Genomic DNA, 19245 nt, shown 5'->3' on the forward strand with positions numbered 1-19245 from the left:
CAGAATCTCTGGGACACATTTAAAGCAGTGTGTAGGGGGAAATTTATAGCACTAAATGCCCACAAGAGAAAGCAGGAAAGATCTAAAATCGACACCCTAACATCACAATTAAAAGAACTAGAGAAGCAAGAACAAACAAATTCAAAAGCTAGCAGAAGGCAAGAAATAACTAAGATCAGAGCAGAACTGAAAGAGATACAGACACAAAAAACCCTTCAAAAAATCAATGAATCCAGGAGCTGGTGTTTTGAAAAGATCAACAAAATTGATAGATCACTAGCAAGACTAATAAAGAAGAAAAGAGAGAAGAATCAAATAGATGCAATAAAAAATGATAAAGGGGATATCACCACTGATCCCACAGAAATACAAAGTACCGTCAGAGAATACTATAAACAACTGTATGCAAATAAACTAGAAAATCCAGAAGAAATGGACAAATTCCTGGACACATACACCCTCTCAAGACTAAACCAGGAAGAAGTTGAATCTCTTAACAGACCAATAACACATTCTGAAATTGAGGCAATAATTAATAGCTTACCAACCAAAAAAAGTCCAGGACCAGATGGATTCACAGTCGAATTCTACCAGAGGTACAAAGAGGAGCTGGTACCATTCCTTCTGAAACTATTCCAATCAATAGAAAAAGAGGGAATCCTCCCTAACTCATTTTATGAGGCCAGCATCATCCTGATACCAAATCCTGGCAGAGACACAATAAAAAAAGAGAATTTTAGACTAATATCCCTGATGAACATTGATGCAAAAAACCTCAATAAAATACTGGCAAACCGAATCCAGCAGCACATCAAAAAGCTTATCTGCCACGATCAAGGTGGCTTCATTCCTGGGATGCAAGGCTGGCTCAACATACACAAATCTATAAACTTAATCCATCACGTAAAGAGAACCAATGACAAAAACCACATGATTATCTCAATAGATGCAGAAAAGGCCTTCGAAAAAATTCAACAGCCCTTCATGGTAAAAACTCTCAATAAATTAGGTATTGATAGGACGTATCTCAAAATAATAAGAGCTATTTATGACAAACCCACAGCCAATATCATACTGAATGGGCAAAAACTGGAAGCATTCCCTTTGAAAACTGGCACAAGACACGGATGCCCTCTCTCACCACTCCTATTCAACATAGTGCTGGAAGTTCTGGCCAGGGTAATCAGGCAAGAGAAAGAAATAAAGGGTAAAGAGGAAAAGAGGAAGTCAAATTGTCCCTGTTTGCAGATGACATGATTGTATATTTAGAAAACCCCATTGTCTCAGCCCAAAATCTCCTTAAGCTGATAAGCAACTTCAGCAAAGTCTCAGGATACAAAATCAATGTGCCAAAATCATGAGCATTCCTATACACTAATAACAGACAGAGAGCCAAATCATGAGTGCACTCCCATTCACAATTGCTTCAAAGAGAATAAAATACCTAGGAATCCAACTTACAAGGGATGTGAAGGACCTCTTCAAGGAGAACTACAAATCACTGCTAAACGAAATAAAAGAGGACACAAACAAATGGAAAACCTTTCCATGCTCATGGAGAGGAAGAATCAATATTGTGAAAATGGCCATACTGCCCAAGGTAATTTATAGATTCAATGCCATCCCCATCAAGCTACCAATGACTTTCTTCACAGAATTGGAAAAAACTACTTTATCGTTCATATGGAACCAAAAAAGAGCCCTCATTGCCAAGACAATCCTAAGCCAAAAGAACAAAGCTGGAGGCATCACGCTACCTGACTTCAAACTATACTACAAGGCTACAGTAAACAGCATGGTACTGCTACCAAAACAGAGATATAGACCAATGGAACAGAACAGAGGCTCAGAAATTACACCACACGTCTACAACCATCTGATCTTTGACAAACCTGACAGAAACAAGAAATGGGGAAAGGATTCCCTGTTTTAAAAATGGTGCTGGGAAAACTGGCTAGCCATATGTAGAAAGCTGAAACTGGATCCCTTCCTTACACCTTATACAAAAATTAATTCAAGATGGATTAAAGACTTAAATGTTAGACCTAAAACCATAAAAACCCTAGAAGAAAACCTAGGCAATACCATTCAAGACATAGGCATGGGGAAGGACTTCATGACTAAAACACCAAAAGCAATGGCAACAAAAGCCAAAATTGACAAATGAGATCTAATTAAACTAAAGAGCTTCTGCACAGCAAAAGAAACTACCATCAGAGTGAATAGGCAACCTACAGAATTGGAGAAAACTTTTGCAACCCATCTGACAAAGGGCTAATATCCAGAATCTACAAAGAACTCAAACAAATTTACAAGAAATAAACAAACAACCCCATCAAAAAGTGGGCAAAGGATATGAACAGACACTTCTCAAAAGAGGACATTTATGCAGCCAACACACACATGAAAAAATGCTCACCATCACTGGCCATGAGAGAAATGCAAATCAAAACCACAATGAGATTTCATCTCACACCAGTTAGAATGGCAATCATTAAAAAGTCAGGAAACAACAGGTGCTGGAGAGGATGTGGAGAAGTAGGAACACTTTTACACTGTTGGTGGGACTGTAAACTAGTTCAACCATTGTGGAAGTCAGTGTGGCGATTCCTCAGGGATCTAGAACTAGAAATACCATTTGACCCAGCTATCCCATTACTGGGTATATACCTAAAGGATTATAAATCATGCTGCTATAAAGACACATGCACATGTTATGTTTATTGCGGCACTATTCACAATAGCAAAGACTTGGAACCACCCCAAATGTCCATCAATGATAGACTGGATAAGAAAATGTGGCACATATACACCATGGAATACTATGCATCCATAAAAAAGATGAATTCATGTCCTTTGTAGGCACATGGATAAAGCTGGAAACCATCATTCCCAGCAAACTATCACAAGGACAAAAAACCAAACACCGCATGTTCTCACTCATAGGTGGGAATTGAACAATGAGAACACTTGGGCACAGGAAGGGGAACATCACACACGGGGGGCCTGTTGTGGGGTGGGGGGAGGGGAAGGGATAGCATTAGGAGATATACCTAATGTAAATGACGAGCTAATGGGTGCAGCACACCAACATGGCACATGTATACATATGTAACAAACCTGCACATTGTGCACACGTACCCTAGAACTTAAAGTACAATAATAAAAAAAAAAGATACATGCATGTGTATGTTCACTGTAGCACTATTTAAAATACTGAAGACGTGGAATCAATCTAAATGCCCATCAATGATAGACTGGATGAAAAAAATATGGTACATATACACTATGGAATACTATGCAGCCACAAAAAGGAACAAGATCATGTCCTTTGCAGGGACATGTATGGAGCTGGAAGCCATTATCCTCAGAAAACTAACACGGAAACAAAAAAAATAAACACCACATGTTCTCACTTGTAAGTGGGAGCTGGTGATGAGAATACATAAACACATAGAGGGGAACAACACACACTGGGGCCTGTCGCAGGTGTGGCCGGGTGGAGGAAGAGCATCAGGAAGAATAGCTAATTTGATGCTAGGCTTAGTACCTAGGTCATGGGTTGATCTGTTCAGCAAACCACCATGGCACACATTTACCTATATAACAAACCTGCACATCCTGCACATGTACCCTGGAACTTAAAATAAAAGTTGATTTAAAAAAAAAAAAAGAGAGAGAAAGTCTGAAAGAGATAGTCTTTGAAGCAGACACTGCTGTGTTCCAAGATCAGCGCTACTGATTATAAGCAGGATGATCTGGGGTAAGTTAGCATAGTAAGTCTCAGGTTTTTCACCTATAAAACAGAAATACCACCTCCAGGGCTGTTGAGATTATTAGAAATACATGAAGCATCAAGCATGTGGCTGACCCATGGGAGGCACCAACTGAGAGCCATTTGTATATAGAGCTGCCATTAGATTATTTTTTAAAGTAGTACTTCTCAAACTTAAATATGCACAGGAAACACCTGCAGATCTTGTTAGAATGCAGATTCTGATCCCACGTATCTGGGTAGGGCATGAGTTTCTGCATTTCTAACAAGCTCCCAGGTGACACTGCTGTTGCTGGTCCATGGACCACACTTGGTGCAACAACATTTCAAACCATTCTAAAATTTCGCTTTAGCCACTGGGTACAAGAGATCATACAATTTTAATCTATGGGTTTAATCATAGCCAAAACAGAAAAGGTGTAATTATAACCACGAGAACTGTTAGCCTTAAATGGAACATAACCCGCTTGTGTTAATCATCACTAATACACTTAACTGCCTGAGGTTCCTAGGGCAGAGGTATACAAGAGAGAAAGTGCAGAATGAAAAATATATAGGATAGATAAGGATTTCAGCATCATAGGAAACCTAAGAAGAGATAAAAATTGCACCATCATTAGGGAATGAGGAAACATAGCAGAGCCCAAGGGCCTAACACTAAGTAATTCATGACATTAATACAAAATTAATGTAATTTGCTTGAAGATGTCTCCTATGTACATTATGCAGGGTAGTGGTGTGAAATGCTGTACGTGGTGTTTATATCTGTTGAAGGGAACAGAAACATACATGAAGATACTAAGCAGTAAAAATGTGACTAAATCCTTCTCACTAATGGGAAAGCTTTTTAAAATTTTATTAAATAAAAAATAAATAAAAATAAAAATTTTAAAAGAGAATGCTCAAAACTCAACAAGAAGATAACCAATAAAGCAATGCATGAAGGACTTGATGATACTTCACCAAAGAGGATATAAAATGATGCTCAGCACTAGTCATTAGGGAAGTGAAAATTAAAACCACAATGAAATACCACTACAAACTTATTATGATGGCTAAAATAAAAAAAAAAACTTGACAATACCAAGTCCTGACAAGGGTGTAAAGTAACTAAAACTTTCATACATTACTTATGGAAATGCAAAAATAGTACAGTAACTCTGGGAAATGCAAAAATAGTACAGTAACTCTGGGAAAAAAAGAGTTTGGCAATTTCTTAAATAAACATACACTTATGATTTGAGCAATCTCATTTGCTGGTATTTATCCTAGAAAAAGCTTATGTTCACACATAAACCTACATATGAATGTTTAGAGAAGTATTATTCATAATTTCTAAAATCTGGGGGTAAAATACACTCAACAAATAAACTGTGAAATAGCCATACAATGGAATATCACTCAGCAATATAAAGCACTGATGCACATAACATAAACGCAATATGCTAAGTGAAAGAAGCTAGACTGAAAAGGTTACACACTATATGATACCATTTATATATTGCTTTCTGGAAAAGGCAAAACTAGGGATGGAGAACATTAGTGGTTGCCAGGGGATATGTCTTGGGGAGGGGAAGAAGTACTGGGGAATTCTTTGAGGTGTTGGAATTCTTCTGTATCCTATTTGTGATGGTGGATACAATAATTTGTGCATCATAGATATCAAAGAAAGCAGATTTTATTGTATGTAAATTTTTAAAATTAGCCTAATCGTTTCACTTTTTAACACAAAGGCTACACTGTCTTCAATTTCCGAGTAAAATCCAAAGCTGTTACAATGATCTAGGAGACCCTATGAACTGGCCTCTGATTACCTCTCTGACCTCATCTTCTACTATACCCCCTTGATGATTATTCTCCAGCCACACTGGCCTCTTGACTTATCTCGAACATGGAAAGGAATACTCTTTCCTCTGGCTGACTCTTTCACCAAACAGCTCCATGCTTATTCACGCTCTCAACCTTTTCAGGTTATTTCAAATGTTACCTTCTCAGTAAGGCTTTCCCTGAAAACCCATTCTAAATGCGATCAAACCCTTATAATCACTTTCTTTTCTACTTTGAGTTTCCCCTTGGCACATAAATACATCAAACGTATAATAAGTTTTTGTTTCTTCCCATGATAAGGTAAGGTCCAGTAACACACAGATTTTGTTTACTATTTTTCTCACTCCAGTATTCCCAGAGCCTGAAAGAATGTCTGGCATATACATTCTTAGTAAATATTTCCTGGATGGAAGATGCAAAAAAGTGTTTGTGGAAAATCCTTTTCCTTCTGTATATAGGCTATGCTCCTTCTTGCTATTCCCTTATTTCTTCTAACTGAAAGGAACATGAACTGTGAGCATAAGGACAAAACCAATATGGTTAAGGACAATAAACGCAAATAACTAGGGAAAGCACAGGTCCCTGGTGGCATGAATGATCCACTGCACTAGCCCTATTCTGCCTACCTCAGCCTTCTTGTTATATGATAAAGACAAGGCACTATTAATTAAACAGCTGTAGGTGGCATTGGTTCCTTAAAAATTATGTAAAAAGAAATCAAAATACAAATGACTTATCTTTCTGGGCACTTCAGTAAATTAAAACCCTGTGTAAAATAATCCTCCTATAGGTTTATCAATCCAGCTAGTTTTTGTCCATATCAGGATTTCTGATTCTTTTCTGAAAAATCTAAAGTTACCATACAGTAACATACAACTAAAGTCACACTAATTTGAGTGAAAATATTTATTTTGTTTCTTGGCTCAGGCCCTAAGGAAAAGCCTGTATCAGGTTACAAAGTACCCAACAAAGTCTTTAAAAGATTTATTGTGCAGACATCAAGAGACTGAACAAAAAGAGGTTAAGGCTGCAGAATCAAAAGTGACATTTTACACTCCATCCACTGTGACAAAGGGTATCACAGTCATGAAAGAGAAAGCTGGTTACAGCTTGAGATAAACCAAAATTATTAAATATCTCCCTTTCTAGTTCTGGCTCCCCAAATAATAAAGTTTTGAGCACTCTAATAAGCTAGACTCCTCAGTAAAAAGTAAACTTATCCCTGATTTTTACACTGGTGCTGTCCCAGGATATGTCTTGACCTTTGTGAATATTGTATTTCTCCACAATAAATAAACTTATGGGTATAATCATGTGTGGCTTAATGATGGGGATATGTTTTAAGAAATGCATTTTAGGTGATTTCATCATTGTGTGAATATCATAGAGTATACCTACACAAACCTAGATGGTACAGCCTACTACACACCTAGGCTGTACGTTATAGCTCATTGCTCCTAGGCTACAAATCTAAACAACATGTTACTGTACTCAATATTGCAGGCAATTGTAACAGAACAGTATTTGTGTATTTAAACACATAAAAGGTACAGTAAAAACACAGTATTATAATCTTACGGAATCACCATGTAACATGCATTGACTGAAAGATCCTTATGTGACATGTGACTATACTTCAGACCTTGCTAATTTTGTGGTAAATCAACAAATCAAGAAGCGAAATCAAAATAGGCAACATAATATACAGGGTCCAAGAATATGATACGTATACATTTACAAAGGAAAACTGGAGATAAACTGGCAAAAATAAACATGTTCGGATTTTAGGGGTTCCTAACCCACAGACTCTATCCACTAATGGGAAAAGGTAAAACTCAGGAAACCAGAGAGCAGCGCCTTGAAACTTGGCGGGACTTGAAACTTGGCGGGACTGACCGAATGTCAGATTAGCCCGAGCAGCTACACTGAACGCTGGGGAAGATGCACCAGAATCCCGAAGTAGGAACCAGATTTCCAAACGAAGAAAGCTAGGCCCTAGGACTGTGGAGATTCTGTAGGAACCTAAGCGATGCTCACAAGAACAGAAGAACGGCTAATGAGAGGAACAAAAAGCTGTACAAGGAAGAGAAAGCTACCTTTCCACCCAATAACTCAACGCTGCGACCAAGAAAACCAGAGACGCGAGAGGTTCGCGTCATCCTGCAGCGCCGAGACCACAGACACTAGACAGCGACGCCTCCGGTGGGACGACTGGAGGTCACGTGGTACACTGTACGCCACCTTTCCCTTCTGGCGGAAAAAGCCATAGAGTCAGGTTGACAAGGCCTGAGAGAAATATGTCTGTATTAAATAATTGTGTATAGGTATATAATAAAAACTGGTTGTCTCTAAGTCTCTGTTTTGCTTTTACCTTTTCTTACAAGTGTCTTAGTTTGACATTGCCCATACAAAAGATGGCTGCACGGAAGCCGAGTCCTACCACGGAGTCTCAGGCCTAGAAGGGCCCGTGGGTGGGTTCTGTGGGCGGGGAACAGCCTACCCGGCTCTAGGTAGGAAGTTCAGGGCGGGACCAGAGATTGGCCATTCTGCGACTGCGCAAAGATGGTGGAAGAGGACAGTATCCGCGTGGTTCGTTGTGGCGGCAGCGAGTTGAACTTTAGGAGAGCTGTGTTCTCTGCAGATTCTAAGTATGAGGGGCACCGCGCTTTGTCGGCTGAGGGGCGGGGCGTGAGTTTCTCGAGGGTCGGGGAGAAGGAACTGTCAGTCGCGTTCGGACTGGCCCGCCTGGCGGATATCGGCTTTGGGTAGAGCACGCGCCCGTGGGGGATCCCCAGGGTACCCGGGAAGTCCGGTTAGCACTGCAGGTTGGGGTGCGCCCCCCGATTGCTGGACAGTTTGCCTGCAGGTAGATTGAAAGGCCCTGGAGCCGGTCTCTGTGTCGAGGATCTGGAAGGTGCTCGGGCGGCTGGAAAATGGTCCAGGCGTGGATTTGTATGCCACTACCTTTGCAGTACCTACTCTTTCGTACAGAATCATGTTTTGGAGTGACTAAAACCTAAAACTATTCCGCTTTTTCTACCCACTCCTCACCCCTGAAGCATAGTGCATAGAGCATAGTGCAGTCTTTTTGGAACTTTACATGAAAACAGATGTTAGATTCTTTATGAGATAAAAATACGCTAAGACTTGGTCTCTCTTCTCAGTGTAGCTGGAAACCAAACCACTCTCTGGCTTCAAAATCCACTTCTTACATTATGAAACCTTTGTAAGTTTCTTAAACTTTGCCTCAGTTGCCATCATCTGTAAAGGGGGATAATATTTAGTTTATCTCACGTGGTTATTGGGAGGATTAAATGCCTCAGTATGTTAAAACTGCGGACAACAATGCCCGGCACATAATGGCTCAATGTATGTAGCTGTAATCATTATTACTGTATTGTCAGGTTTTCAAATAACTTTAGGTAGAGTGGCACTTAATAAAATCAAAAAACCCTTTCTGTCTTAGAAGAGTAGAGATAGTATTTTATAAAAATTTGTAGCCTCCACAATATTCTTTTTTTTTTTTTTTTTTTGATACAGAGTCTCACTCTGTCACCCAGGCTGGAGTGCAGTGGCTCGATCTAAGCTCATTGCAACCTCCGCCTCCCTGGTTCAAGCAATTCTGATGCCTCGGCCTCCTGAGTAGCAAGTATTATAAGCGCGGGCCACCACGCCCGCTAATTTTTGTATTTTTAGTAGAGAGAGGGTTTCGCCATGTTGGCCAGGCTGCCCTGGAACTCCTGGCCTCAAGTGATCTGCCCACCTGAACCTCCCAAAGTGCGGCGATTACAGTGAGCAACCGTTCCTGGCCCACCCCCACAATATTCTGCATATGAGTGTATGACAGGTAGTTGTTGAAGGTAATGCAAGCATGACTGAAAGAGCTTTCATAAATTGCCTTAGAAGCCAAAAAAAGAAAAAATGAGTCCTTTGGCTTTGTTGACATTGATCTTATGAATCAAAGGAAGAAACAGGTTTTAAGAGGCTGTCACACTGTGACACTTCGGACTCATATCCGTGTAACCAGTTTCTTCTTCAGTGTACTGTTCCTATACCTTATTCATTATAATGAGGTCCATTGTGTGTTTGATTTGCTAAGCCCAGCAATTCATTTTTTAAGTACTTGTCAACTATCTATTATGTATAACATGCTGCAATGACAAAAACTAAGATAATTTTAATATTGATCCTGCCTTCAAGGAGCTTACAGTCTAGTGAGGAAAAGGAATACTCAGTAACAGATTTTTCTTACTGTGGTCCTGTAGGAAGGAGCTCATAAGAAGAGATTACTTCCCAAACTAAGAAGGATGGAGAAGATTGCTGAGCAAATGACATTTGTGCTAGATGATATTTTAAGTGGGGAATATGGACAGAAGACATTTCAGGTGGGGAGGACAGTACAAGCAAGAAAGACAGAAGTGATTTCTGTTGAACAGGCTGGTACAGTTAGCTACTAAGAATGGTATATATTAAGGGAGGTAGTGGGAAATGAGGTTGGAAAGGACATATGCTGCCAGTTGTTGGTTGTTGTTTGGACCAAAGAGAATGGTTTTTTAATTCTTTAAGGGGACAGCAGTAATCAGTTGTAATTTGATTGTGTTTCTTCCATAATGTTAACCTGAAAACTGTAAAACTCTATGATACATGTTGGTGAGTGGAGAAATGAGAGCTGGGTAGGCTGGTGTACTCAAAGTACAGTGATGGCATAGAAGAGGGAGTTACATAGTCAGTTTTCCCTTCAGTAGTGGTTCTTGCAGCAATGGCAAGAGTTTGCCTCACCAGTGATACTGGGGGATGGAATGCCAAGCAAACAAGCTTGAAATCTGGGGGCCTTGAAAACTGGGGGGATGGAGACTTCCATGTAAAGTCAGTGTAATTACAGCATAGGGTATAAGAGATGGCAGGAAAAGACTCTGGAAGAATAGAGACTGGGGTTAGAAGACCAGTGCAGGCATCCAAGCAAGAAATCACTTTTGCCCAAACCAAGGTAATATTGAACATGGAGAAAAGAGACAGAGTTTTAGAGTGATTTCACAGTCAGTGTCAATGGGAAGATAGAGTTCAGTTCGGGGTTATTAACTCTAAGCTACCTGTAAAACAACCAGGTGGATATAGCTAGTAGTAGGTAGAAATTCAGCACTGAAGTTTGGAGAACTTGGTCAAGATTTAGAGATTTTTTTTTGTCATCTATATATAAGCTAATCATTAAAACCATTTATCTAACAAATGACAGGATTTTAATGAACTCAGCAAAGATTTGAATATTATCTACAAGGTACCACAAGGGGTTGGCTGCTTTATACAAAGGGGAATAATTTTGTATTTTACCTCAAGGTGCTTATCAAGAAAGCCAAAATCATAAAACGACAGAGTTGTGGAATTTTGGCGGCTTGCTCTTGAAACTAGAACAAAAACTCTGTTCTGGGTACTTGAGTAGGTAGTTCTAAGGGGCATGTGGGTATACATGTAAGTTCCTGGTGTTCCCGTATTAGATATTACTGACTCTCAGTCCAGTTCTGTTTGCATCCCATTCTGTGGCATCCCACAGTTATATGGTGCTATGAATTATTGCACTGGGGTTGTTAGGGTAGAGAAAACTGAAACAATGAGTCATCCTTGCCTTTCACTTTCCTAAATTGCCCACAAGCTAATGTCCCAAACTCAGTATTTTTCCCTTACAGATCATTCTGAGTATTGCTGCTGTAACAATTTTCCTAAGTTGTTACTGTTATAACATTATTACTCTGACTCTTATTCCTAGTCTTGCTCAGAACTTTGTAACAGTTTTTTGTTGCCTCCTTAACTATAGCTCCTCTATGTGGCTTTCAATCCCTTCTCTGATACAGCTCAACTCTTCCTACCCAACTGTTTCCTGATACTATCCATTATAGACACTTTGCTTGTCAGATAAGTACATTATCTGTGTCTTGTACATAATCATACTATTTCCTTGCTTTTGCTTATGTTGCTGTTTTTTCTTCCCACCCCTTAAATCATACATCCTTCAGAGTCTAGTTTAAATCTTGGTTCCGACTTCAAACATTCCTGATTTCTTACTTCTTCACTTTCTCAACAAAGATGAATCCTATGTGACAGGTGTTGTGGTGGGTGCATTACACACCTTCCAGTCTACAAGGTTAAGGTATTATCCCTATTTAGTGAGTGCTTACTGTGTATGCTAAGCTTGTATTTGCATGCAATGTTTTCATTTAAACTCTATGAGAATGTGTTATTTGCATTTTACAGTGGCTAACTGTAAGTGGAGATGTGAAGTTTAAAGAGGTTAAGTAAATTCTCCAACATCATTCAGCTAATACATAATAAAGCTGGCATTCGAATCCATTTGTATTTGACTTATTGTTTCTAATAAGTGAAAACACAGTGTCTCACCTCAAAGACTCACAGTCTGGTAGAGGAGAAACATAGTACACAGACAGTCTTAATGCCTTGTGGTAAGTTCTGTGATGGAGCTAAGCCCACCGTCATGTAGAAGCACATTAGGACGGGTGCTGATCTAGAATGAGAAGATGAGGAAGGGCTTCCAGGAGAAAATTCTGAGCTGAATCTTAAAGCAGTAGTCAAGAGAAATGGGAAAGACTGAAAAACTGTCACTGATTGGAAGGTTCTGAGAAGATATGACAACTAATGTGGTGTGCTGGATTGGGGTCTAGGAACATAAAAAAGACATTAATGGAAAAAGTGAAGAACTCCAAATAAATTATGTAGTCAATAGTCATGTACCAGTGTTAATATCTTAGTTTTGACTAACGTGCTGTGCTTATGTAAAGTGCTAACATTTGTGGAAGCTAGGTGAAGTGTATACAGAAACTCTGTGATTCTTCTGTAAATCTAAAATTATTTCAAAATTAAAAGTTAAAAAATAAGCTTACTCTTAGGAAATAAAAAAGAAGTAATTAGAAAACGTGTTCTATGTAGATAGCAGAGAGTGCAAAATCATGGAGAGAAAGTTGACTTTGAAGAGTTGCATTTAAGTAATTGAAGCCATTGTTCTATGCTGAGAAACAAGAAGAGAGGACATTCCTTTTTTCTGAGGAAGCTTATCAGAATCAATTAGGGAAAGTTTTCTTGGCCAACAGTAGCCTCCTACCCACCACTGTCTCAAGGAAGCCATATCTAAGGGACTTCTGCATATTGATAGGGTGTGTCTGGCGGATGGGGGAAGTTGTTGGAGTTATGAACTATTTTAATAGAGTACAGTGTTAAGTGAAAAAGTAGTTCAGGTTAGACTGGGATGAGACTACCAAAGCCTTAAGAATTTGGATCATTTCCTAAAGGCAGAGGGAAAACATTGAAGGATTTTAACTTTATCTGAGGAAGTAATATGGTCAAATTTGCAAAATTAGTCTGGTGTGACTGTGAAAGCTGCATTGAAGGACTGTACCTGGAGACTGTAGGAAGCCCTGAAGAGTGGTGCAGGCTGGAGATGTTAAGCTTCTGAACTGAAGTACTCATGGGAATGGAGAAGAGGCTCTAGCCAAAGGGCAGGTTATATATTGCAAATGCTTTGTTGCTCATACATTCTTGATCTTATACCATTTCATACAACCATGCCTCCTGGCTGACAGCACTTACAAGATTCCATTGATTATAAGATGCATCCTAATTTCAAAGAGATGAACATGTGAAAATCAAGTGTCTTGAACTAATAAAATAGGATAGTAGTGGTCCCAGTTTGCAACAAATTTAGTGTGTTGTAATACAGTAGCTCTCCCTTGTCCACAGAGGATATGTTCCAGGACCCTCAGTGGATGCCTAGAACCACAAGTAATACTAGACGCTCTATATAGTAAATGTTTTCCTATACATACATACCTATGATAAAGTTTAAGTTATAAATTAGGCACAGAGATTAACATCAATAACTAATAAAGTAGAACAATTATAACAATATGTCAGCATCACTACTCTTATATTTGGGGCCATTATTAAGTAAAATAAGGGCTACTTGAACATAAGTACTTCAGTACAGCAATAGTGGATAGGATAACCTAGACAGTTTCTACGTGACTAACGGGCAGGTCTGTCTACAGCGAGAATGCTGGAAAAAGGAATGATTCATGTCCCAGGTGAGACAAGGGAATTCACTACTGAGAATGGCATACAATTTTAAACTTATGAATTGTTTCTGGAATTTTCCATTTAATATTTTCAGATTGATCTTGACTGTAGGTAATTAAAACCAGGGAAAATGAAACCATAAATAAGAGAGTACTGCTATGAATATAATAGACATGGAGCAAATATTTTTCAGTTGGAAGATACAAGAAGATTTATATTTCTGTGCCTTGTTCTGTGATAATATCATGAAACTAGTCAAACAGTGCCCCAAGTAGCTTAACCACTTTTAGTAATTTAGTAGCTGCTGCTACATGGAAGAAATCCACAAATCCAGAAAGACAAAGCAAAGCCAGCATTTCAGCAACAAGAAACAAAAATGGAATAAAGTCTTTGTATTTTTCTGTACAAAAGGCCCAGACCTCACCAACTGGAGCAGAACCTTTGACTTACCGTTTGTAAGCTGGTGTTGCCAGTGAATCATGGAGATGTTGGGGACATGGAAAAACACTGCTGTTGGCAGTACTATTGAAGAGTAATAGTTCATAGTGACTAGCACAGTGTTTGCATCCATTTAATGAGCAGGCAACTTGGTTCAGTTGGCTGTTTTTGCAGGATAATTCCATTTATAGCCTCTGTCTACAAACAGGCAAGAGATATGATATTGGCGTCATTAATCTTTTCTGAGTTAATAATCTCTTCTGAGTTAATGAACTGATTGGTCATAGATGTCCCCATAGACAAAAGGCACACAAATTTGAGTATACAATACTTAAACTATACCAAAAGAAACATCTGTTGCATTTTTATCATGGACAGTGAAAAGATCCTACTACCTATTGAGTATGTGATATGGTTTGGCTGTGTCCCCACCCAAATCTCATTTTGAATTGCAGCTCCCATAATTTCCACATGTTGTGGGAGGGACCCAATTGGAGATAACTGAATCATGGGGGCAGTTTCCCCTATACTGTTCTTGTGGTAGTGAATAAGTCTCACGAGAGCTGATGGATTTATAAAGGGGAGCTCCCCTGCACAAGTTCTGTTTTTGCCTGCCACCATGTAAGACATGCCTTTCACCTTCCACCATGATTGTGAAGCCTCCCCAGCCACGTGGAACTGTGAATCCATTAAATCTCTTTCCTTTATAAATTTGAAGAGGGAGATGGTAAGGTTTTGAATGAGATATGAAAAGCACCTAGGTGCAATGGCTCCCACCTGTAATCTCAGCATTTTGGGAGGCCCAGGCAGGTGTATCACTTGAGGCCAGGAGTTCAAGACCACTGAAACGATGAAAAATGTCTTTTTCAGCAGTGTGAAAACAGGCTAATACAGTATGTAAAACTTACTTTTCTTTCTTTTTTTTTCCAGGTATATCTTCTGTGTCTCTGGAGACTTTGTTAAAGTTTACAGCACAGTTACAGAAGAGTGTGTACACATACTGCATGGACACAGAAATCTGGTGACTGGAATCCAACTTAACCCCAACAACCATCTACAGGTGTCAAACAGTTTATAGCTGAATACTTTAAGATTGGCTTTGTTCTTGACAGAAAAATTTGAGTTGAATTTGACTGAGAAACTTTCCAGGTTATAAGTAAAATATTTGCTTATTTTCAGTTGTAGGGTATTTTTCACTTGCTAAATTACATTGCCTATAGCATATTCTGTCAACCATTTGTTCCACAGAATGCTAATAGGTGTTACTTGAGAAGCATATTCTTGGCTGTATGAGTTTCTGAAATTCAGGGCTAGGCACAGTTAAATGTATTTGTTGATTGTAATCTTTTTAGGTTCCCTTACATGCATTGCGAATATCCAAAAGGGGTATGTAGTATTTGGTGTTTCTCAAACTTACTTGGCTTGTGAACCGTTTGGTTTCTGGAACACATTTTGAAAAATGTTCGCCAGGAGGTATTGATTTGGTAGATATGTTCCTTTAGAAGTAAGGCTCTGGCTTATTCTAGATATTGCCTAGTCTTAAGACCAGTGTCTAGATAAGAAAATTTGTTTGGTGAGTGGGTCATCTAGTTAGTTTCAAGACAAATTTGGGAATGTAATTTAGTCCACATTTTCCCACATCCCCCACAAAGCAGCCCTTCTTTTTCAGTATTTAAGAATAACAAAATGGTCTTTTGTTCTTGCATACTCTCACTCATAGGTGGGAATTGAACAATGAGAACACATGGACACAGGAAGGGGAACATCACACTCTGGGGACTGTTGTGGGGTGGGAGGAGCGGGGAGGGATAGCATTGGGAGATACACCTAATGCTAGATGACGAGTTAGTGGGTGCAGTGCACCAGCATGGCACATGTATACATACGTAACTAACCTGCACATTGCGCACATGTACCCTAAAACCTAAAGTATAATAATAATAAATTTTAAAAAAGTATACTTAAAAAAGAATAATGAAATGGTCATGTTAATTCTGTTCTTAAGTTTCGGCAAATCTACTAAAATTTTATCTCAACAATATTTTGTTCTTGCTCTCATTTTTAATCCAATTCCATTTTCCTGGATTAGTCACAGCCAACTTGGAAGTTATTGATTAAGGATGGATTTGCATTGCCATTCACTTTTATTCCAAAGGAAATAAAGTAGCACCGATCTTTTCTTTCCAAAATTAAATGAGCTACTCCTAAAAATCAAAGTTAAGTAACTTTTCTGCGGGATCCAAGTACATATTTTATGCTTGCCGTCTTCTGACGGTTTGACAAAAGTTTATCGCTGTGTGTAGTATTTGAATGTTTTTAATAGCAAAACTATTATTTTGTTAAAATTGAAATTTGTGAAGTCCATATACTAAGTTTTATAGCCAAAAAAAACATATATACAATTCATAAAAGCTTTGTTTCAGATGACTGAGAGTGAATAAAATTAGAGGAGGGCAGTTTTATCAGTAGATTTGGTTGAGGTGCAGGGGCAGCAGTTCTGGACTTAGGAGTCACAGTATTTGTGTATTAACCATTGTTTTGACAGTAATCACATGTTTGACTTGTTACATTTTACTAGTCCATATTTATGATTCTCATATGCAGTAATTGTGATATAAATTTCCTAGTTTGTATAATTTTTTGACTTGGATAGATAATATGGTTTTACTCCAACATTTTTACATTCCTCTTCTCTGAGTCCATGTCTCTATTTGCAGAAATCCTAAAATTGCCACTTTCTTTAAAAATATTAAAATTCTTTGTAAACATTATAAGGAAAGTATTTTCCTATAACAGTGACAACAAAAAATCTAGCAGAAACTTAGTATTAATAAAACTAAGTACACTCGGACAAAAATAAACCTATGTGTTAGTAAGGTCTTCTGGTGCTACCAAAGTATGGTCCACAGACCTGTGTCCTAAACCGTTAGTTACCATTCTGTGTAAGAGTACAGAATGTGAGTATCACAAAACACTCTGACATTGCCACAGCATCTAAGCACATTATAATTTCTATTGTATTTTATGAAAGTATTGGTCCTTGATGGATTGGAAGAAATTTTTTTTAAGCAGAATATTCTTCAGTCACTTGAGAAGCACTCCCTTAATACTCATATAAGGTGAAAGGAGTTTGGCTAATAGAACTGAGTAAACTGAGTTCTGGCAGGAAGAGCAACAAGCTCTTGTGTGGGTGTTTTTTTGTTTTGTTTTGTTTTGTTTTTTGGAGAGTCTCACTCTGTCTCCCAGGCTGGAGTACAGCAACGTGATCTCAGCTCACTGCAACCTCAGCCTCCCGAGTAGCTAGGATTACAGGGATGTGCCACCACGCCTGGCTAATTTTTGTAGGGGTTTCGTCATGTTGGCCAGGTTGGTCTCGAACTCCTGGCCTCAAGTGATGCACCTGCCTGGGCCTCCCAAAGTGCTGAGATTACAGGTGGCAGCCACTGCACCTAGGTGCTTTTCATATCTCATTCAAAACCTTACCATCTCCCTCTTCAAGATAGAAAGTTGACGTTTTTCCTCTCTCTTTTAGTTAAAACTTGAAATGGATGGATCTGCTTCTTGCAGAAAGCTGTGAAAAGATTGTTTTGCAGAAGCAATATAAATAAATGACTCTACCTCTTTAAGGTTAACAGTGAATTGACGAATAGAAAATGCCCCTGATCAACATTTAATTATTCATTTGATATCTTGATGAATTTCTTTTTTTTAATCAATTTTGTATTGTTTTACCCTTTTAGCTGTATTCTTGTTCCCTTGATGGCACAATTAAACTGTGGGACTATATAGATGGCATCTTAATAAAGGTATGTGGATTGATCTTTACTTTTCGTTATGTGAAAAAAAAAAGGCAATGTAATTTAATGGTAGATGTACTGTTTCTTTCTATAAGGCCAAATATTTAAATAGACTTCCTAAACAAGTTACAAAATAACATAAAAAAATTAATTTGACTATATAAAAATTTTCCACTTATAAAAGACAAGTTAAAGCTGGAAGAAGATATTTACAAAAGATATTATTCCAAATATACAAAAATCTTCCCAAAAACCAATAAGGAAAAACTAAAGCCTGGTAGAAGAAATTGGCATAAAGTAGGAATATGTAAATTCACGGAAAAGAAATACAAATAGGCAATAAATATGAAGAGATGCTTAAACGCATTAATAAAGAAATCTAAATTAAAACAAATGACACAATATTTCCCCTCATAAATTTAGCCAAATTGTAGATTGAAAAAAAATCTAGTGATAGGTAAAGTATAGAGAAACAGGCACTTTTTTACCCAATGAGAGTTAAAACTGAAAATCAGTAAACACGTTTTGCTACAGCAGTCTCACCTCGGAATATAATGGCCTGTACACAAAGTCCTTATAGCGTTGTTTATGGTAGGAAAAAAGTTAAATATGACCTTGATGTCGGTTAAAATTATGATACATTCAATACAATACCATTTCAGATCTATATGTAGGAAACTTGAAAGGGTATTTAACAAATGTGTATTAGTTGTCTTCTGTAGGCCAGGTACTCTCCTTACGTTAGGAATATAGCAATGAGCAAAATACATAAAAATCCCTGCCTTAATGGATCTTATGTTCCACTGGAGGGAACAGACAGTAAACACTATGGTGCTCTTTATCTTTCAGACTTTCATAGTTGGATGTAAACTTCATGCCCTCTTTACTCTTGCCCAAGCTGAGGATTCTGTCTTTGTTATAGTAAATAAAGAAAAACCAGGTACGGTATAATTAACTTATTATATATGGCATTGAGTGGCTCTTTACATTTTACAGTTCCTCAAAATTTAACATTTTGGTTTTAATCTGAAGCCAACAGTTTTTAGAATCGGCATTTAAATTGCTTTTGTCATTATTGTGTTCATTTGGAGATGCTTTGTATGAATTCTGAAATATGCAGTGAGGGAGGGATTATTTTTTATGTAGTTGTAATAGTAGACTGCAGACCTCAAATTTTAAATCTGCTTTACAAAGGTGGATAGAATTTGCCTTTCTACTGAACTTAAATCTGTTATTAAGCATCACTATCGTTTTATCTATCATTGAACACTTCTTACTTTCTTGAGTCAGGGATGAAATGGCATAGAAAATCGGTTGATACTGGCCAGG

The 19245-nt window shown here is 38.2% G+C and overlaps 1 protein-coding gene across 1 annotated transcript in view; it reads left to right on the forward strand.

The window, feature by feature from the left end:
• Positions 1 to 8088: 8088 nt before the first annotated feature.
• The window catches only part of WDR75 (WD repeat domain 75), a 34656-nt gene continuing 23499 nt past the window's right edge, over positions 8089 to 19245 (forward strand). Inside the window, exons 1-4 of the mRNA XM_002812669.6 lie at positions 8089 to 8250; positions 15050 to 15179; positions 17860 to 17925; positions 18766 to 18856. Of these exons, the coding sequence (XP_002812715.1) occupies positions 8165 to 8250; positions 15050 to 15179; positions 17860 to 17925; positions 18766 to 18856 (373 nt within the window). The 5' untranslated portion in view covers positions 8089 to 8164. The remainder of the gene's footprint in view (positions 8251 to 15049; positions 15180 to 17859; positions 17926 to 18765; positions 18857 to 19245) is intronic.

Source organism: Pongo abelii, chromosome 11, assembly GCF_028885655.2.
Source record: "Pongo abelii isolate AG06213 chromosome 11, NHGRI_mPonAbe1-v2.0_pri, whole genome shotgun sequence".
NCBI classification, from domain to species: domain Eukaryota; kingdom Metazoa; phylum Chordata; class Mammalia; order Primates; family Hominidae; genus Pongo; species Pongo abelii.